This window comes from Heptranchias perlo, chromosome 9, assembly GCF_035084215.1.
Source record: "Heptranchias perlo isolate sHepPer1 chromosome 9, sHepPer1.hap1, whole genome shotgun sequence".
NCBI classification, from domain to species: Eukaryota; Metazoa; Chordata; class Chondrichthyes; order Hexanchiformes; family Hexanchidae; genus Heptranchias; species Heptranchias perlo.
In genome coordinates this window covers 57,960,972-57,981,910 of record NC_090333.1, presented here as the reverse complement: position 1 = coordinate 57,981,910, position 20,939 = coordinate 57,960,972, and the positions used below count along the sequence as shown (strand labels likewise).

Sequence of the window (20,939 nt, the reverse complement as noted above, 5' to 3'; positions counted from 1 at the left end):
TTTGACTACTCTTTTACTATTTATGTATTTATAAAAGACTTTTGGGTTCCCTTTTATGTTAGGCACTAATCTATTCTCATATTCTCTCTTTGTCCCTCTTATTCCTTTTTTTAGATCTCCTCTGTACTTTCCATATTCAGCCTGGTTCTCTACTGTATTATGAACCTTACAATCGACATAAGCCTCCTTTTTCTGTTTCATTTTAATCTCTATCTCTTTAGCCACTCAAGGAGCTCTAACTTTGGATGCCATTCCTTTCCCCCTTGTAGGAATGTGTCTACTCTGTACCCAAATCAACTCTTCCTTGAAGGCCTCCCCATTGTTCAGTTACTGATTTGCTTGCCAATTTTTGATTCCAATCTACCTGGGCAAGATCCCTTTTTAACTCACTGAAATTAGCCCTCCTCCAGTTAAGTATTTTTACATTTGATTGTTCCTTGTCCTTTTCCATAACAATTCTAAACCTAATGATATTATGATCACTGTTCCCCAAATACTCCCCCACTGAAACATGCTCCACCTGCCCCAATTCATTCCCCAGATCCAGATCCTTCCTCGTTGGGCTGGAAACACACAGTTCCAGAAATTTCTCAGGAATTCCACCCCCTTTTTGCCCTTTATACTGTTATTGTCTCAGACTATATTGGTAAATTGAAGTCCCCCATTATCACTACTCTATAGTTCTTGCATCTTTCTGTAATTTGCATATAAATACAAGTTCATTCTGTCTTGTCTCTCGTAACATTAAAATCATTCAAAATTATGTTAAAAATGTTCCCAAACCATCCAATGGACTGCCTGGAAGTTTGTTAAATTTATTTTTGTACCAGGCTGTACATATACTGCTACTGATATGAACCCCAAGCAGTATAAGACTGGATGTGGTATCACACCTCTTGTTTTTATTATGGTGAGGAGTAAGATTGGTGACCTATCAATTTAGGTTACTGCTTTGGTGACGATGCGTGTTTGTTACCACTTTGTGTAATAGTTTGACAATTGGCCAAATAGATTCTTTTTGTTTTTGGGAAAATTGCATTAACATTATCTAATTTTAATTAAATGCTGAATTTTCTTAAGTATTAATGCCAAAGGTTAATTGACTTGATAAAAATACAAACTATTTAAGCAACTATCTCTAGAAGATATAAAATATATATATTTAATATAATTTTAAGTTTAATCTAGAACAGTCAAAAACAAGGCATATATGTGTGAGAGATACAGAAACACAGAGACAGAGAGAAAGGCACAGGGATACAGAGACAAAAAGATACAGAGATAAAAGGAGAGAAAAGCACAGAGACTTCAACAGAGACATTAAGACACAGACAGAGACAGAGATTTACTGTTAAGCTCCATCATGTGACTTAAAATCACCAACCTAAAATGAAAACAAAATATTGTTTGATTTCTCCATGATAATTGTCCAATCTGAAAGATCTGCCATATTACAAGCACATACATTATACCTAGGATTACATTACACTTATTAGATTTGTATATTTGCATTGTTATCTCTGACTTAAACTAATGAGATACACTTCGCATGAAATAGCGAGGGTGATTATAATCTTACCCACCAGGCGGAAATCGGGCGGGTGGGCATTTAAAATCACCCAAGTTACTTACGTGCCCTGGAGCCACTGGTTGCTGACAGGTTTTATTTTAACCTGCTCTCCTAAGCAGATGGCAAGGAGACCCTCCCAAAGATGGTGGGGTCCTGGTGGATCTTTGAGTATCCTCAACTGAGGTATTCTCAGGTATATGAGTAGGGTGAGGAAAATCCTCCGGTGGTCTGAGGGGTAGTTTTGGGTAAATCAATTAAATGAATATTTGGGTGGAATGAGGACTCTGTTCAGCAGACTGGAAGGAATTCTTGAACAGGTGTCCTTAGGTATCCTTGAAGGCTCCAGATACTGTGGAGTTGGGAGGGAGACCGAGGGTCTGGAATCGGGTGGCTCAGGAATCAAGGGGCATGGTAATCGCTGGGGGTGGGGGGGGGCTTGAGAGTAAGGTGGAGGAAGGGAGACTAGGGAATGGGGGTTTGGGGAGAGATGGAGACTGGGGAATGGGGACTCAAGGAGAGTGAAGATTGGGGAATGGGGGCTTAAGGGAGATATGGAGACTGGGGAATGGGGGCTCAGGGGAGAGAGGGAGACTGGAGAATGGGGGCTTGGAGAGTGAGAGAGACTGGGGATGGGGATCGGAGATGAGAGGTCAGGGGAGAGAATGGACTGAGAAATGGGAAACCTATATTTATAAGATAAATGCAATAACAGCTGTAGAAGTCACGTGATCAGGTATCACATAGTCAGATGTCATGTAGTCAGAATATCACGTGATCAAACCTCCAGGAATGCCTCCAACCAGAGTTGGCAACCCTACTAACTAGTAATTTGTTTTTAAAACTTAAGCCTTGATTCTAATACTATGTTTTAATTCAGAAGAAAAATATCTACAGCCTCTGCCTTATTTGATTTCCCTGATTTTGATTGGCTGAATAAACTCTGGAACTGCTTTGGTTGAACATCTTGATCCTGCAGGTATTGTGGGTTTCTGAGTTTAAATGTGATGTATGTTTGCAGCAAATTTCCTGGCAGGTTTACTGCATGTTTCTTAGTGCAGGTTTGCTTTATGTTCTGGAAGATTCTTACAAGTTTAGTGCACACATTTTCTGCAGGAGCACAGAGAGGGGCCTCACAGTCAAATTGAAGCCCTAAACCCTTGACAGAGGTTAGGCCTCAGGGGACAACATTGTATGCATTTCCAAAAGCAGTTGGGCAATTTTATGCGTAAATTGAATTTTTTTTGCAACTTATTTAAGTTTTTCGATATTTGTTATGTTATAAATTGTATTTGTTTGCATTTGTTATCAGTATGTAGCTAGCTAACTGGTGAAACAAGATGGCACCTAAAGGAACTTTCAGATATGTCAGTGATCTCCTTGGTTTACCTCTTCTTCATTGCTAGCTGTTTTATTAGTCATGATGTGGAGATGCCGGTGATGGACTGGGGTTGACAATTGTAAACAATTTTACAACACCAAGTTATAGTCCAGCAATTTTATTTTAAATTCACAAGCTTTCGGAGATTTTCTCCTTCCTCAGGCAAATGTTTCAAGATCTCCTTGAAGCCTACGCATTTATACGCATGTATAAATGCGTAGGCTTCAAGGAGATCTTGAAACATTTGCCTGAGGAAGGAGAAAATCTCCGAAAGCTTGTGAATTTAAAATAAAATTGCTGGACTATAACTTGGTGTTGTAAAATTGTTTACAATTGTTTTATTAGTAGCCATTGTTGATTGCTGATTCTTGATTGGTAGTATTTCTAAATTCTTAATGCTTCATGATTGGTAGTTTTACTTCCAATTTGTTACTTGTTCTTTGATAGGTTCCCTATATGTTCAATTGTGATTTGTTGCTATTTTATAAATATGATACTTGAGCCATTCAGGTTAAAATATGGCAAACACTTTCAAGTGTGACATTTTGAGGTGTGACAGACATACATTAAGCACAAGACTCTCATATATCAATAGAAAGGATTATTTTATTATGCATACTATTGAATGTAAATCAAACAATACATAGTTAACACTATGTGACTCACCTGACGAAGGAGGAAGCCTCCGAAAGCTTGTGATTTCAAATAAAGCTGGTGTTGTAAGACTCCTTACATTTGTCCACCCCAGTCCATCACCGGCATCTCCACATTATAACAAAATTGTACATAATCCCATATATAGAACTATAATTATTTAATATACACAATTATTACATATTATAATTTATTTTATATACGTAAAGTTAAACATACCAAGGAATTGTGAAACAGAATGTTTTCTGATTCTATTATATTTAGAAAAATTGTAACAATGGAGATTTTTTTTTGTAGAGGCGATTATCCCCTATGAAACTAGTCAATAAGAATGAGTTTTTCTGTGAAGTTAATTTTTTTTTCATATGACATTTTGTGCAATTTAACTGTGAAATTTCTCCAACTCCATCATATTTGAAACTGTGCCACTGGCACTTCTCCAAGATTCATTTGTAACTTTGGTGATGGAGTTGGTCAGGTCAGATTCTGAAATGCATCTGGGATCATTTTTGTTCAAATTCAGAATTCAAGTGGTTAACAAAGGCTCATTTGTGCTGAGGGTTTATTCTGAAAATAGCTTTTTAACTATCAGTTCCTCTCATAATAATTCATTCCGTGTTCATATTTATTAATAACAGTAGAGAAACAGAGCTTGAAGTGCAAAAACAAAAGGATAATCTCAAAATAATTCAGAATTAAGTGACTCAAATCTTTCTGGGGAAAAGTGATGCCAAATAAATATTTTATTTGTGATTCCTGGAGTATTTTTAAGACTCAAGTCATTGGTTAAGAACAAATTGGAACATCTTTTTCCATAAATGTACTGCCAAGTGTGGTACTCAGCCATAAGTTCCATCTCTGGCCAGTGCTGAGTTAGTTGACCTTATTTGAGGTGGCATTTAGGGATAGTGCAGTTGGTCTTAGTATCCTGAGTTAGCGAGAGGATAAAAAAAGCAGCAAAGGTGTCCACTTCTCATCGCTATCCAATGATCCCTGATGGAATTGCCCATGTATGAACTCTGGTGAGGATAAAATGAGGCTCGGCCATTATGTTCCTCATAATCAAACAGGTCGCCGACACTCAGGGCCCGATATTAGGAGGGAGGCGGGTTGCCAGCGGGGGGTTGACTGGGCCCGTGAGTAACCCGCCCAGTAAAATCATTGGGTTCCCCACGTGATCGTAAGTAAATTGAAGCCACTTACCTTGGCTTCCGGGTTTCGCACTGGAAAGCTGCGCAGCGGGCAGACAGCGCACCCGCATCATAGGCTGTCAGCTGGAGGACCCCTATTTAAAGGGGCAGTCCTCCACTGACTGATGCTGCAGAAAGGAGCCAAAATTACAGCATGGAGCAGCCCAGGGGGAAGGCTGCTCCCAGGTTTAATGACGCCTCACTCCAGGTCCTACTGGATGGGGTGAGGAGGAGGGGGAGGACAGAGATCTTCTCCCCGGCAGACGGGAGGAAGTGGCCTGCCCCTGCCACCATGAAGGTCTGGCTCAAGGTGGCAGAGGAGGTCACCAGCACCACCAACATATCGCGCACCCCTGCACACAGGTGCTTCAATGACCTAAGTAGGTCAGCCGAAGTGAGTACACTTACCCGTTCCCCTGTCCTCCGTCTGCCACATCACCGCCCCCACCCCACATCTCCTTCTGTACTGCCAACACTACTCTATCACATCACTCCTCACAGCCACTCAAAGCTCATCCTCATCTTACCTGCACTTACTCACCTCGCCAGTACTCATCCCACCACTACCACTCAACCAAATCCTCATACAATCTCATGGCTCTGTCTCATACTCACCCTCTCATGCATCTCTTTCGCGGTCAGCCTCACCCCACCTGCCACTACCAATGCTGCAGCCACAGGGCATGCATCATGTATGTGTAGTAGGAAGCGTAAGGCAAACGTGTCGTGAGCATGAAGGGGATGCACAAGGTGTTTGAGGTTTTGTCATGGTTTTTACTTATGTTTGATTTCTGATCAACTCACATTACATATTATATTGTCACCACTACTGCCACGTCTTGGCCACTCTTGACTGGCTTGTGCAATAATGCCCTTTCATGAGGTTCTCCATGAACATCCTTGATGCCACCCATTGGGTCACCCTACAGTGGGTGTATGTGTAGCTGCACGACTACTTTGTGCAGGTGCCTGTTGCGCAGCACTGTGTTGTGTAGCTCCACGTGGCGGAGGTGGACGGCGTGCCTGGCGAGGCTGGTGATGTTGCTTGTCCTCCAATGGAGTGATGAATGCAGCAATGAACTCCCATCCTGACGGTGTGAGTGTGAGGGAGTCCACAAAGTAGGTAAATGTGTTTGAACAGCAGAGTTTAGGGTATGATTTAATAATTTGGAGTGTGGAAACAACGGTGTGGCAGGCAAAACTTTGTCTGAGGTGACAGAGTGCCCTGCTGAAATGAATGAGGGTTTACCCCGCACCTGTTAAATGGATCTTTGCAGCTGCCACTGGCTGCTGGCTACAACATGTCCGTTTAAACAGGGAGTGTTTCCCCCAGCATGGGAAACACGCTGTGGGTAGTTCAAAATCCGAATCTTCCTAAAATCTCCAACTAATGAGGTCTGTAAACGACCTCAAGTACCCAGATAATGATCTTAAGTGGGATCCCGCCGGCTTTGATTGCCGATGGGAGTCCCGCATGCGGGGGCTGCGCACGCACCGATTCACCGGAGCCGGGCTCCGGACCCCCTCTGGGGATCCCCAATTTTAGGAGCCCCTCCCCCACGAATGCACCCACTCGGCCATCTGAAAATTGACCCCTCAGTGTCTTGACTCACACATGAAGAATGGCTGAGGTACAGAAGGTTCAGTATCTGTGGAACTGGAACCTGGCATGAATTTTTACCTTCAGGAAAGGAGGGCAGAAAATTCAGATTTTTAAAAAAAAGAGTGAAATACATTGACGTGAAAATATAGTGAGATAGTGAATAAGAAATCCCAGTCTCTGAATATTCAGTTATTTTGAGAAGGTGATCATTTCTCATTCCATTAGCTCTCCTTTAGCTGTAGTGTCCTTCACTGCATCTGATACTCTTGAAATAGCATAACATTTCTGTCCTGTCAGGTAAAAATGTGAGAATACTGGTATTTACACTGACTGAGGCCAAGCAATGTCAAGAATAAGGGGGATGCTGACAGGAATGGCATGAAAGATTCTATCTCCATTTTAAAAATAAAGTTCTTACCTCCTGAAGAAACAGAGATTGTTTGGCAGGGTGTTTTTACGGATATTTAAAATAAAAATTTTAAAGCCAAGGAAAGTAATGTTTTCGGATTTTGTTTTAACATATGACTTATGAGGTCCTGAGAAAGAATGAGTTAGAGTAGGAAACCGTGTGATGAGTCTTGATTTCAACACAATGAGGATTCAGCTGGGAGGTAGAACATGAAGGATTGCACGTTTGGAGCTTTAAAATGAACGAGAGGAAAATTCAACGGCAATGACTGTAATAGTACCAATAAATTGGAGGGAGACAAGAAACACTGTATCAGAGAGAGATTGATTGAAGGGCAGAGATGAGAAAGAGATTGTCAATCGAGCAACAAGCTTTTTCTTGTAACCTGGAGAGGAGTGAAAGAGAGATTTTAGAAGTGTCTCCCAAGATATGGAAGCAGGATTCAATTCTTGGATGGATTTGGATCTTATGGAACCTTAACTATTGTTGTAGAAAATAAGTGTTTGTCATAATAGAGGAAAGTAGGCTTCTTGGAGCCCGCTTTAACAATAAGAAAGAGAAATTTGCATTTATATAGCGCCTTTCACGACCTCAGGACGTCCCAAAGCGCTTTACAGCCAATTAAATACTTTTGAAGTGTCGTCACTGTTGTAATGTAGGAAATGCAGCAGCCAATTTTTGCACCGCAATGTCCCACAAACAGCAATGTGTTAATGACCAGATAATCTGATTTTTTTTATGTTGGTTGAGGGATAAATATTGGCCAGGACATTAGGGATAACTCCCCTGCTCCTCTTCGAAATAGTGGCTTAGGATCTTTTACATCCAGCTGAGAAGGCAGACAGGGCCTCAGTTTAAGGTCTCATCCAAAAGATAGCACCTCTGACAGTGCAGCAGTCCCTCAGTACTGCACTGGAGTGTCAGCCTAGATTTTGCACTCAAGTCTCTGGTGTGGGACTTGAACCCACAACCTTCTGATTTAAAAGTAATGTAAGAAGCCATTCTAATTTTAGGAAGTGCTAAAAGGAGTATGTGCCTGTCATCAAATGATACAGCAGTTTGGATACAGTTTTATTTTAGCCACTTCCATCCACATAACCAGCAGCATGTCACTAGGTTTTAAGGTTTTTTATCAGTTCAGTGCGTAACATCTGCTGCTTTACAAGTTTTTCTCTATTTAATGAAAACCTACTAGACAGCTTATTCCCTTTAATATAAAATGAAGTTAAATAGAATAGAATTAAATAGAATTAATGCTTAGTTGTTCAAGGATTGCAGCAATTGAATCATTTAGGAAAAATCTAGTAACTTTTAATGCCTTTTTTTCTGTCCATCCACAGTTGATGTGTACATGTGTATCTAAGTCTTGCAGTGTTGCCTCCTCAAGAGAATTCACTAGCCCCTGGATCAGGTACATTTTAACTCCCAGGCTGCCAGCAGCATTCTATACTTTCTGAACTGGATTTTTTTTAGATTTTAACTCAAGCACTGTCATATAAAAAGCCTCCATTATTATTGTAATTACGCTACTCAAATGCCAGGAGTAGCTTTATTGCTCAAATATTACCTCCTCACAACCTTCCTGTTTTCTATCATTTGTCTTATATTATATATTTTTTAAGTATCCTAGTTTTACTGAAGTTTCCCCATTTATCTCGTGCCTCTTCTGACATACAGTCCATTTTCAGAGCCTGGGCCACCTTCGGAGAAATCCATGTCTTATTGGCCAACAATGGCTTTCAAAGACCCTTTTCTCAATCAATGAGAAAAGTTGTTAGTAAAGTTTGACTTGAATGCATAATTAGAGTGACAGGTCAAACTTTTCATATGGTTTTCAGACCACTCTGGTCAGTGAATCTACAGGTGGATGAGAGAGTAGATGAGAGAACATTAAACTGACATCACATTGGTTGTTCACAGAGGAATAAATGCCAAGTGCTGTGAAGACAGTGAAGTTACTCAGCCTGGCTATAGAGCTAGCATCATAGAGATGCAGTCATTAATTACACTAATTATACTGCACCAACCAATGCACCATCGACATGCAATGTGACTAAGGAGTTATGTTTATACTCTCTGCTTGCATCACCATTGAGCAGCAGAATACACAACACCATGAATAGATATTAAAATACATACAAAAATCACTAATTGCCAGCCTCTGACTGCCAATGAGATTTCCAATAATCAAATCATTAGAAATTAAATGTTGGTACAGGTAGCCAGCTGAGGTTTTCTTTTTAACTTTAGTAAGTAACGTTTAAAAAGCAGGCCGCAAAACTCTGGTGGTGTGGGAGCATCTCTTCCAAATCAAACTTTCCATTTCGGCAAAATCATTGCATTATACAGCACATGTGGTACTGGCATGGTGCAAAACATGATGCTGTAATGACACCAAATGTGCAGTACAAATGGAGTATAACACAAGATACTGCTGAGGGACTGACAGCGTAAGGTAGCTAAATTAATATCAGTAGAGGTACAGTGATCAACACAGGTAGCCAGCTGGGAGGAGTTAAGGAACACTGACAGTGCAAGAGAACTGGATTAAAATCTAAGGAACCTTACAACACCAGGTTATAGTCCAACAGTTTTATTTTAAAATTACAAGCTTTAGGAGATTATCTCCTTCGTCAGGTGAGTGAGTGAAAGGTTCTCAAATCGCATAAGTAACCTTTCACTCACTCACCTGACGAAGGAGATAATCTCCAAAAGCTTGTGATTTTAAAATAAAACTGTTGGACTATAACCTGGTGTTGTAAGATTCCTTACATTTGTCCACCCCAGTCCATCACCGGCATCTCCACATCATGGATTAAAATCAGTAGAGTCAGCAACACAGGGGACTGGTGGAATGAGTTACTGAGTCTTACGGCATGAGGAAGCTAGATTAACTATAATTGAGATAGTCATTAACACAGGATGTTGGCTGGGAGGAGTTACTAAGGCATAAATCTTGGAGAGGCTTATTATCATTGTGAAGGAACTGAATTAACACAGGATGCTGGTTGGAGCGATTAATGAGCCCAACAGCGTAGACTAGGAGTATCATCAATTATATTACAATCATTGCCACTAGGTATTTCCACATTGAGGTAATTGGAATATTGTGTTACTTCACTTCAGCCCAAAAAGTAAGCATCAAGAAGCTAGTCCACTATAGAGGCATCGCAGCCAAGGCCAGTCTTTATGCCACCCGATGAACACATTCATGCAATAGGGGTTACTGGATAGTAATCAGGAGTGGAAATCCTGGCTGATTTTTCTTCTCCTACCTAAGGGCACTGAGGCTAACTTTACCACCTATATTGTCAACCCAACTGAGTCAAAGGAATACAGACCAAGGGTCCAACCAGGGACCTTCCTGATTAGTAGCAATATATTTACCCATTCAGCCTTGGGGCAGTTGATTTCTAAAAGTAGTATGAATGCGGGGATTCCCTCTTGAACATTACCATTTGTTCTGAATATGTCATGTAACATGTTTTAAAATTAAAATGAAAATAAAGCAGTGCTGCCAGAGTTACAGTTGATATTTTCTCAGACAGTGATTCCTTACTCTCTCCATTGAAGTCACTGAAACTAAGGGGATAAAGGTATAATTTTTACACCCGGTGTCTCTCTTAGTCATGTATTTGATTACTATTATTTGGTTAGGAAGCACACAAGGGTTTTATAGCACTTCTTTTCAAATATAATTTAACACCTCAGTTGAACAAAACATACTAGTTAGGTATAGGGAAAATATGTTGAATTTAAAGGGAAATAAAGGACCTCTTTAATCAATGGTCAACAGACAAGAATCTCAAGACCACTTTATTATTAATAGCAATTAAACAGATAAGAAAAAAAATTACAAACTGTTGCATTTTAAATGTGAACAGGATATTAGAGACAATTTTTAAAATATATCTGCAATAGGCAGTAGGATCTTGTTCCAGGAAAAAGGAAAGTCTAATTAGAAATGGATCTTCTAAACTGGAATGAAACTTGTCTTTTAATTTATGTTTTCAAAAGAGATTCCACAGAAAATGGTAGCAGCTGTTTAGTTATTTTTACTTGACTGCGAGAACAATGTTCCTGTGTTTTCTTTGTAAACTGTCTTAAAGTTTCTCTTGCGATAAAGCTGTCTGGAGCAGATTTACTCCTTGGCTCAGGAGCTACATGTGAATCTGAGGGTAAGTAATTTCTGAATGAAATAAGCTCTTCAGACAGACCTGTGTGTTGTGCAGCTTGTTTCTGAGAGGGACAGAGAGCTGTACTTTCATAAACAGAGTCAAAACATTTTGTAACTCTTGCCTGGGTGCAGTAATCTCTGTGACTGGAACACAGTTCCTTTGAGGTTAACTTTCCATATGCAAGAATTGTCCGTGTAGGATCCAAACATTCAGGTAAGCTACTATGATTTTGCGCACTATGTGGATAGAATGAATTGTTGACTGCAGTAGACTTTTGCCCCCATATTGAAGTATAGCTTGCTGCTTGTTCAGAAATGCAGCCTGCCATGTCTGCTGGACAGGAACCCCTGGTCTGTTCAATATTTCCTTGGTAACACTGAGATCCAAAGTCCCAGAGGGCAGGGTTGGTGTGCACAAGAGGAATGTAAAAATTTAGTAGCTCCCTAGATGCTGAAGGGTTAAAATGTGATGGGTCGCAGAACTGGTTGTAGCTGAGTCTAAGAAGGTTGTACTCGGGGACAGTTTCCACACTGGGTCTCATGAATGCTTGAACTGCAGTAAGTTCCTGTAACTCTCTCTCTCTGAACTCTCTCTCCAGCATCACACTCTCCAGCTCCTTGTCTGCAAACGCTCTCCTTTTCCTCATTCTGTCACTCAAAGGTGGTAGAAAGAAGCGGTTTGGACAGGAGAAACTGTCATCCTGCAGAGGCCGATAACCTGCAGAGAAAACACAACTCTATATACGGCGTGGAAATATTATCCAATAACAGCATAAACACTCCCCTTCTATACAGTATACAATAACCAGTGATAAATCCCAAAACTACATCCACAAAATAATATTTTAAATTATCTAACAGAAACAATATAAAAATATTGCCTCCATAAGTAATGTAAAGAAATCTAACCTAATGTCAAACATCTCAATGTATACTGAGAAACTCAAATAAAAGTAAAAGTTGAAATTAACTAATTCAGAAACTGTCATCAGCAAGAGTTTTAAAATAGTCCTGCTCATCTCTGAGGTGGTACGTAAATTACCACGCACACAACACATATTGTTGCACTCACACACAGATAGATTACACATACACACAGTCAAACACACATGCATTCAAGCACACACATACTTGGGTACGGTCACACTACTACTTTTGTGCCAATGGCAGCAGTTTTGGAGATGCATTGACACAAAAATGGCAGTATAACTCAGGTCAGGTTTCTCCCTGACTCGCCAACACACTGGGAGCTGGAGATGTAAAAACAGCTTGAGTAGTAATCTCATATACCTGGACTACACTCCAGCCCAGGAAAAGCCATATTATAGAAATGCTCAAGAAGCCAACATATTTATTTCACAAGATCAAAAGATCACAAGCTACTTGGATGATGAAAGACATTCAGTCCACCTTGATACACCTATCCAGAACAACCTGCTACTCCTGCCATTGTTGCATCTATTTGTTTCTTAAATGGTTCCAGGGTTTCCATCTCCATCATTCTGTCTGGAAGTCCATTCCAAGTGCTGAACTCTCCCTGCATGAACAAGATATCAGTCTAAAAGTTACCTTTTACTAGTTTGAAGCTGTGTACCCCTGTCCTACCCTCATTATTTAATTTAAAGTAGTATTCTGGATTAACCTTTTCCGTGCCATTTACTATCTTGTATCCCTCTATAAGATCACCTGTCAGAGACCTTCTTTCCAGGCTGAACAATCCAAGTTTCTCCAAACTTTCCTCATAACGCAGACCCATGACATTATGGATCAGCCTTGTGGCATTTCTTTGCACTGTCTCGTGTGCCTCAATGTCTCCCTTGTTTCTCAGCGATGAGAACTGGACACAGCACTCAAGGTGCAGTCCGACCAGAAGTTTGTACAGTTTGATCACAATTTCCCCTGACTTGTATTCTACTGTTACATCGAGTTACATCAAAACTACAGCACAGAAACCGGTCATTCGGCCCATCTGGTCTATGCCAGTGTTTATGCTCCACATGAGCCTCCTCCCTCCCTGCTTCATCTAACCCTATCAGGATACCCTTCTATTTCTTTCTCCCTCATGTGCTTATCTAGCTTCTCCTTAAATGCATCTATGCTATTTGCCTCAACTACTCCTTGTGGTAGCTCGTTCCACATTTTTACCACTCTTTGGAGTAAAGGTGTTTCTCCTGAATTCCCTATTGGATTTATTTGTGACTATGACCTCTAGTTTTGGACTCCCCCACAAGTGGAAACATTTTCTCTATGTCTACCCTATCAAACCCTATCATTATCTTAAAGACCTCTATCAGGTCACCCGTCAGCCTTCTCTTTTCTAGAGAAAAGAGCCTCAGCCTGTTTAGCCTTTCCTGATAAGGATATCCTCTCAGTTCCGGTATCATCCTTGTGAATCTTTTTTGCACCCTCTCCAATGCCTCTATATCCTTTCCATAATATGGAGACCAGAACTGTGCACAATACTCCAAGTGTGGTCTAACCAAGGTTCTATACAAGTTTAACATAACTTCTTTGCTTTTCAATTCTATCCCTCTAGAAATGAACCCTAGTGCTTGATTTGCCTTTTTTATGGCCTTATTAAGCTGCATCACTACTTTTAGTGATTTGTGTATCTGTACCCCTAGATCCCTTTGCTCCTCTATCCCATTTAGACTCTTATTATCTAAGCAGTATGTGGCCTCCTTATTCTTCCTACCAAACCTATGTTTTGGCTACGTAGTTCAACATTCTGTTGGCTTTGTTGATTGCTGCTCTGCATTGGCTGGACATGTTGAGCATTGAGTCCATTAAGACTTCTAGGTCTATTTCAACTTTTCCATAGCTATTACAACACCATTCATGAAGAATGCATGTTGCCCATTTTTCTTTCCTATATGCAATACTTTACAATTGCCTGCATTAAATTTCATCTACCATTGTTTGGCGCACTCACATATTTTGTTTAGCTCATTCTGTAGTTTCTGGGCTGCCTCTTTCAATTCCATTGTCCTTCCTAATTTGGGATAATCTTCAAATTTAACAAATTTGCATTAAGTTTCTGAATCTTAGTCATTGATAGAAATTTGAAACAGTGTTGATCCCAACACTGAGCCCTGGGGCACCCCACTCAGTACTTCCCCCTTCCATCCTGACATCACCCCTCTAACCAGTATCCATTGCTTACTTATTTTCAACCAGTTTCTTATCCATACCCAAGTTTTGCTCTGAATTCCTACTGCTTTGAGCTTAAAAAATAGTATTTTGTATTTTATGAAATGCTTTTTGGAAGTCTAAGTGCACGTTGTAGTAGAGAGTACCACAGCTGACTTGAGTTGTCACTTCATTAAAGAAATCAAGGAGGTTGGTCAGGCAAGAAATTCCATGTTTAAAGCTGTGTTGACTACTATTTACTATGTTGATGTTGTATAGATAAATCCTAATAATAAATGCCATTATTTTACATGGAAGTAAGACTAATGGGTCTTACCTTTTTTGAATATAGATACCACATTAACCTGATTCTAATCTACTGTCACCTCCCCAGTGTTCATTGATTGCCAGTGCCACATAAATCTCCTCTTTAGTCTCTCTCAATACTCTGGGATAAATACAATCTATCCCTGGGGTATATTTGCTTTAAGCCCTTTCAGGTTGTCTGGGACTTCAATCTCATTTATATCAAAGTTTTGAATTTTACCTTGGTACTTTAGTACATTGTTCATGTCTGTCCTTGGAGGATGTAATCATTAAGAATATTTACTATCATACTCATCATAAGTTGATTCATTTGAGCTAAGAGTATATAAGCTATTTCAGTGGAGATTATTAGTCCATTCTAGGCAAAGAGATTTCACCAAGGAATGCTTAACTTTTGAAGGACAGTGGTTAACTTAAAAAAACAAAAGGGAAAGGTTGAAGCAAAGTGAATTACTGTGTATAAGCATCCACAACTAGCTCAGATATAGTTTTGTGGAACAGCACTCTCTGTGTGCAAGCTGAGCAATTATAGCATTGCTATTGTGAAGGCCTGGGGTTGAAGAGAATGAGTTATTGTACATTTATTCTGGAGCTACCAGTCTGATGCCAGTAGTTGCAGGCAGGCAGTACCTTGCTTGGTTCAAACTGCAATCCTTGTGCCCAGGAGACAGCTCTGTGCATGCGTATAAGCACACATTCACAGAACTTCTCTAATGGTTGTTAAAATGTAATTGTTTAGAGAATGTGGGTGGGAGTGTTCACACTCTCTAAACATTTAAATTAACTCTAGGTAGGTTTGAAAAGCACCAGAAAGGTCCAGTTGACACCCCAGTGCTTTTTAAACCAGGTTTGGCACCAGAATTCAGTTCTACTCCATGCAGTGTCAAACCCAAGTGGTATGACACTATCTTCATCCAGGGTTCATACATTGCTTCCCATCAGAATCAAGTCAGTCCCAACTCTAGAGCTATTCTGAAACTTTTGCATTACTGCAAAATAGAAAATGCTTTGCATTAGCCCTAATAAAAGCACTCTTAGACCACAGTAATGTTGGAAATAAAGCAATCTAGTTTTGAATGTGTAGCCTGACTTTTCCATTTCAATGATGTAAAAAACCAGAGAAGCAAAACATGGATGTTTTTCCGCACATCCAGAGCTCTCTCCTTGCTTGGCAGTGCGCAAGATGCAGCAAGATGGAGCTGGCAGTGTAACTCAGGTCTACGGTCTGCATATCACCTTTTACAGATACCTATTTGAGACTGGTATCTGTAGTATAATGGCACCCTAACTCTAGCAACAACAACATGCACCTTTAGTGTAGAACAATGTCCCAAGGTGCTTCACAGAGAGGTGCTTCACTTGATTGAGTTCTTTGATGAAATAACGGAGAGAATTGATGAGAGTAGTCCGGTTGATGTGTAGATGGACTTTCAAAAGGCATTTGATAAAGTACCACATAATAGACTTGTAAGCAAAATTAATGCCCATGGGATTAAAGGGACAGTAGCAGCGTGGATACAAAATTGGCTAGGGGACAGAAAGTAGAAAGTAGTGGTGAACGGTTGTTTTTCAGAGTGGAGGGAAGTATACAGTGATGTTCCCCAGGGGTCAGTATTAGGACCACTGCTCTTTTTGATATATATTAATGACCTGGACTTGGGTATAGAGGGTATAATTTCAAAGTTTGTAGAAGACTCAAACTCGGAAATGTAGTAAAATAGGATAGTAACAGACTTCATGAGGACATAGACAGACTGATGAAATGGGCAGACACGGCAGATGAAATTTAACACAGAGAAGTGTGGAGTGATGCATTTTGGTAGGAAGAATGAGGAAAGGCAATATAAACTAAATGGTACAATTTTAAAGGGGGTGCAGGAACATGGAGACCTGGGAGTGCGCATGCACAAATCTTTGAAGGTGGCAGGACAAGTTAAAAAGGCTGTTAAAAAAAGCATTTGGGATCCTGGGCTTTATTAAAAGAGGGATAGAGTACAAAAGCAAGGAAGTTATGCTAAACCTTTATAAAACACTGGTTATGCTTCATCTGGAGTATTGTGTTCAATTCTGGGCTTTAGGAAGGATGTCAGAGAGGGTGCTGAAGAGATTTACTAGAGGGACTTAAGTTATGTGGAGAGATTGGAGAAGCTGGGATTGTTTTCCTGAGAACAGAAAAGATTAAGGGGAGATTTGATAGAGGTGCTCAAAATCATGAACAGATTTAATAGAGCAAATAAGGAGAAACTGTTTCCAGTGGCAGAAAGGTCGGTAACCAGAGGACACAGATTTAAGGTGATTGGCAAAAGAGTCAGAGGCGTCATGAGGAAACATTTTTTTATGCAGCGAGCTGTAATGATCTGGAATGCATTGCCTGAAAGGGTGGTGGAAGCAGATTCAACAGTAACTTACAAAAGGGAATTAGATAAATACTTGAAGGGAAAAATTTTACAGGGCTATGGGGATAGAGCAGGGAAATGGGATTAATTGGATAGCTTTCAAAGAGCCAGCACGGGCATGATGGGCTGAATGGCCTCCTCCTGTGCTCTACCTACTATGACACTATGACACTATGAAGGAAAAAAATAGGCTCCTGTACATATTAATACACATTCCAACAGACGCATAAATACACACAGGCACATAAATATATACTAGTATTTAAAGAGATTTAAGTTGCTGTTACACTGTTCTTTTGTTTCAGATTCCAGGTGTCAGTGAGCCAGTTCCTGCCATTTATGCTGTTAAATCCATTTTCCATAGCCTGGCAGAAGACTGGTACTACCCAGTAAAACTGAGACGACTAGCCTACGGAAAACAAATTCAACAGTATCACCACAGGGAGCTGGCTCACACACCTGGGGCTCCTGGAATCCCAACCTAATGAACAGTATAAAACTCACAGAAACAGACACACACAAAGGTACACTCGCACACAGAGAGACTAACATATACACACACTGATATCTAGATATACAAAGTACATAAAGACTTGCACACAAAAAAATGTCATTCAGATAAATACAAACGTTTGTCTTTTACAAACTGCTAAAATCTAGCATCAATGGCCGAAATGCCACGGGACTGACCTCTAAAGAGACAAGTTGTAACAGACTGTCACACCGCCAATCTGCAAAATCAGTGCATGTAATATGATTTTCACACAAAATAGCAACTATTAAAAGGCGGATGAAAAAGCACTAAAAACCTCGCCAAGTATGTGTGAGAAAGTGTTTGTATAATAAAGCTGTTAGAAAATCAGGATTCCGGAGAGCGATGTATGTTGGGTTAAATTGAGGGATAGCATAAAATTCATGGGCGTGGAATAATATCATTTTCGGCCGTGGAACACTATACAAATTCTATGTAATGTATATAAAGCATTCGTGTCCTGAAGCAAAGTGAAGTCAGTTCTGACCCGTTGGTTTTATATTTAGCCGAGATGTCAGTCAGTGCTGGAGTAGAAGGCGCGGCGACCTGGCAGCTCGCTGTATCACACAGATACATCTCACTTACTATAAACCACCTGAATGGAGAAAAAGAGAACTTTAACAAAGAAATGGGGAGAACTGAGAAAGAGATGGGCCAAATCGTTCTAATCATCTTAATTTATTCTTAAATTCTGATTATTGTATTGTAAATCTGTGATGTAACTGCTATTTAATATAATTTCATATCGTGTTTCTGATGCTTTGATCTGGACCACCTTTAACTTATTTCTGTATTTCACTTAAATTCGTAATTAGCCGAAATTATGCAGTTTTAATTGAAATGCGGAAAGACCTACAATTGTATATTGTTCTTGAAAGAAGACATTAATCCAGGCCAACACTCGTCGAAGGACCGAGCCCCGCAGCATAAGGGACCTACAAGTTTGAAAGAAGAATAGGGCAAAAGACAAATTGGTGCAGCGGTTTAAGAAGGCGGCTCACCACCACCTTCTGGGGAGCAATTAGGGATGGGCAATAAATGGCCAGCGACGCCCACATCCCATGAACGAATAAAACAAAATTAGGGTTGTGTATCGATTGTGCGGATGCCAATCGGTTTTTAGTGGGATAATTCCATCGCAATATATACGCTACATATAAATTAAACATTAAAAAATAAGATTAAAGGAGAGACAGAATTAATAGGGGCTGCCTCCGTGTAAATGTGCTTTAGTGATTTGCCAGTTGTACAGTCAACCCCTTGCTGTGAATAAGAGTCTAATAATGTTACCTTCCAGAATGCTTTTTGCCAGGAGGCTGGGAGTCCGAGGGTAACGTTGGTAAGATGCTCTGCGGAATGAGGCAGTGGATTCCTTGCCATTCACACCTTTCTTCACCTTTTGAGACCAGGAATGATATATTTAATCCCTCCTGTAAATCATCTCATAAAACTCTAATGTTATAGAAAACAGTCCAAGCACCACCGTCAAAAAATCAACATGCACTGGTTATCAATTTGGCCTCTCTGACTCAGACCTTGTACTGTGAAATAAACGAATAGCTTCCTATTAATTTGCTAAAAGCCTGGTTAATCATCTATAGTGGAATGTCTCCTGAATCCTTCGTGATTTGATGAAATTGGCTTTAAATTGCCACCACTGTAAAGGGGGCTGCCGGTTTAATGGTTTGTTTTCCACAATGCTTTGTACATATTCGAATTTGTCCGCGCTTTAAACTGAGGTCAGGGTGGATTTATAGAGTTTGTTTTTCAGAAATCGATACCTATACTGTTTCTGGAACTAAGTATAATTGGAAATATAAATGGATTTGTTCTGTGAGTGGAGTGAGGTAATTGCGCCAGAAGTTTACATTAGTTAAATGAAAGTGCATTTATTTAATCTATTATCACCAAAGTACAAAACATTTTAAAGGCATTAAGCCTTTCACTTCATCTTATTTCCTGAAGTAGTTAGTATTAATTATAAATACAATAACCATAGAAAATGTAATTGTGCGTAATAGGAAATGATTTATTATGTTGACACTACCTACATCACGCCACGTGTACAACAGGGTGAATAAAACACACAGGTGTAATTTGTAAGGTAACCCGTTTATTACAGAGCAGGCTTCGGAACCAAAGGTTATTAAATCGGCGCAGTAACGAGAGTTTTAAACCCTATCTCTGCCGATCACAGTATGCCAGTGTTTAAACCGTCCTTGTGCATTTTGACAAAATGTTTCCCATGATGAAATCAAAAATGTTCAGAAAAATTGAGTTTGTTCTCAGAGATCTGTTTTGCTCGACCTCCTCACAACTTGTCCCGACTCCATTAAACTCATTCCAAAGTTGCTAACATCACCTGTAAATTCATGTTAAGTTACTTTATTTAAAAAGCCAAATTATCAACTTGCTGACTTGAGTCTATGTTTCAATCTGTCTTTATAATTTACTTGACTCGGGCTATTTTATGATGCATTAAATTTAGAATTCGCATTTGAAAAAATCCTACATATATAATTATTCATGGGTCAACACAAATACATATTACTATTGCTGATGATTGACTACTCTTCGACTCCTGAATTAAAACGTGGAAGTACTTTTAGATGAAAAAGCGCGCTCTTCGGATTTTTAAAAAAGTCTCACCTCGGTGGCTTGCTGCCTCCTCAGAGCGACCTGGGCTGCCATCACCCTCTGCCTCTCCACCACTAGCAGACAGTTGGTGCACTGACAGTCTCTCCAGCGACAGAACCTCTTGTGCCCTTTCAGACAGGAGACAACGCCGTGGTTCCTGCAGCGAGCGCACTTGGGGCTCCTGGCCAGCCTCCGTTGCTCCGGGGCCGGTTTCTTTGCCTTCTTGTCCCCATTAATCACCCTCTCCTCTTCCTCCTCCCCTTCGTCCTCCTCCTGCAGACACCCCGGGCCATCGCCTTGGGAAAGGCAGTTCTCCAAACTTTCTACATCGATTTCCTCCTCGTACATCCCATCAGATTGTTCAAACAGTGAGTCCGCCTCAGAAGATTGAACAGACATTTGGAGCACGCCGGGTGCTGACTCTGGAAATAAGAATTGCCGACACTTTCGCGAGGTATGAGAACTGCCGGTTTCTGTGGCGATCAGTGCTGTGCTATACTTGGCCCCAGATGGTAGCTGGACGTTGAGTGGCAAGGAGAATCTACTTCTAAACTCAGACCTCGCTGGGAATTCCTCTCCTCCACCTCTTACTTCTGGGGTAAAGAGGCACAACACTAAATACTGAGCGACCTCCTTGCCCGCACGTATACCTGTCTCTCCAGACTTATCTTTTACGTCTATCGCTGCATTTAACGAACTTTCCTTGCATTTACCACCCTGAGCAACTTAACCACTCGCGACGTCACCAAGAACCTTGCCTGAAGCAGACTTAACCCCTAGGGTGCTGGAGTTCATTTTGCACCTTAAAACAATCCGATTGCCATACAAAGCTCACAGATTAGAAGCTACGATTTTCCCAAGTGAGCTCTTAGAATCATTTTGAGTTTAGTTCATTCGGGTCTGCTGCAGCCCAGATTGCCCTCAGAAAAAAATGAAT

General features: G+C 40.4%; 1 protein-coding gene across 2 annotated transcripts; it reads right to left on the bottom strand.

Annotated features, from left to right (window-relative positions):
• Window positions 1-10,702: 10,702 nt before the first annotated feature.
• LOC137325033 (doublesex- and mab-3-related transcription factor 2-like) lies at window positions 10,703-20,703 on the bottom strand. Of its 2 annotated transcripts, XM_067989735.1 has the most exons (4): window positions 20,015-20,703; window positions 18,656-18,761; window positions 18,222-18,300; window positions 11,581-11,699 (listed from the first exon to the last, which is right to left on the bottom strand). In XM_067989735.1, exons 1-4 carry the CDS (start codon window positions 20,399-20,401, stop codon window positions 11,678-11,680), a joined length of 594 nt encoding a protein of 197 aa, XP_067845836.1. In that variant the 5' UTR covers window positions 20,402-20,703; the 3' UTR covers window positions 11,581-11,677. The 2 variants fall into 2 exon arrangements, with proteins under 2 accessions (XP_067845835.1, XP_067845836.1); XM_067989734.1 differs by lacking the exon at window positions 18,222-18,300 and having other exon boundaries at window positions 10,703-11,699.
• Window positions 20,704-20,939: the final 236 nt, after the last annotated feature.

What these genes read in the sequence shown, in the direction of transcription:
- LOC137325033 (XM_067989734.1), bottom strand. Translation starts at nt 20,401, where the DNA reads ATGTCTGTTCAATCTTCTGAGGCGGACTCACTGTTTGAACAATCTGAT. An exon ending in GGAGGCAGCAAGCCACCGAG is followed by an intron (nt 18,762 to 20,014) that starts GTGAGACTTTTT and finishes TGGTCTCAAAAG; the next exon opens with GTGAAGAAAGGTGTGAATGG. An exon ending in GGCAAAAAGCATTCTGGAAG is followed by an intron (nt 11,700 to 18,655) that starts GTAACATTATTA and finishes TTTTCTCTGCAG; the next exon opens with GTTATCGGCCTCTGCAGGAT.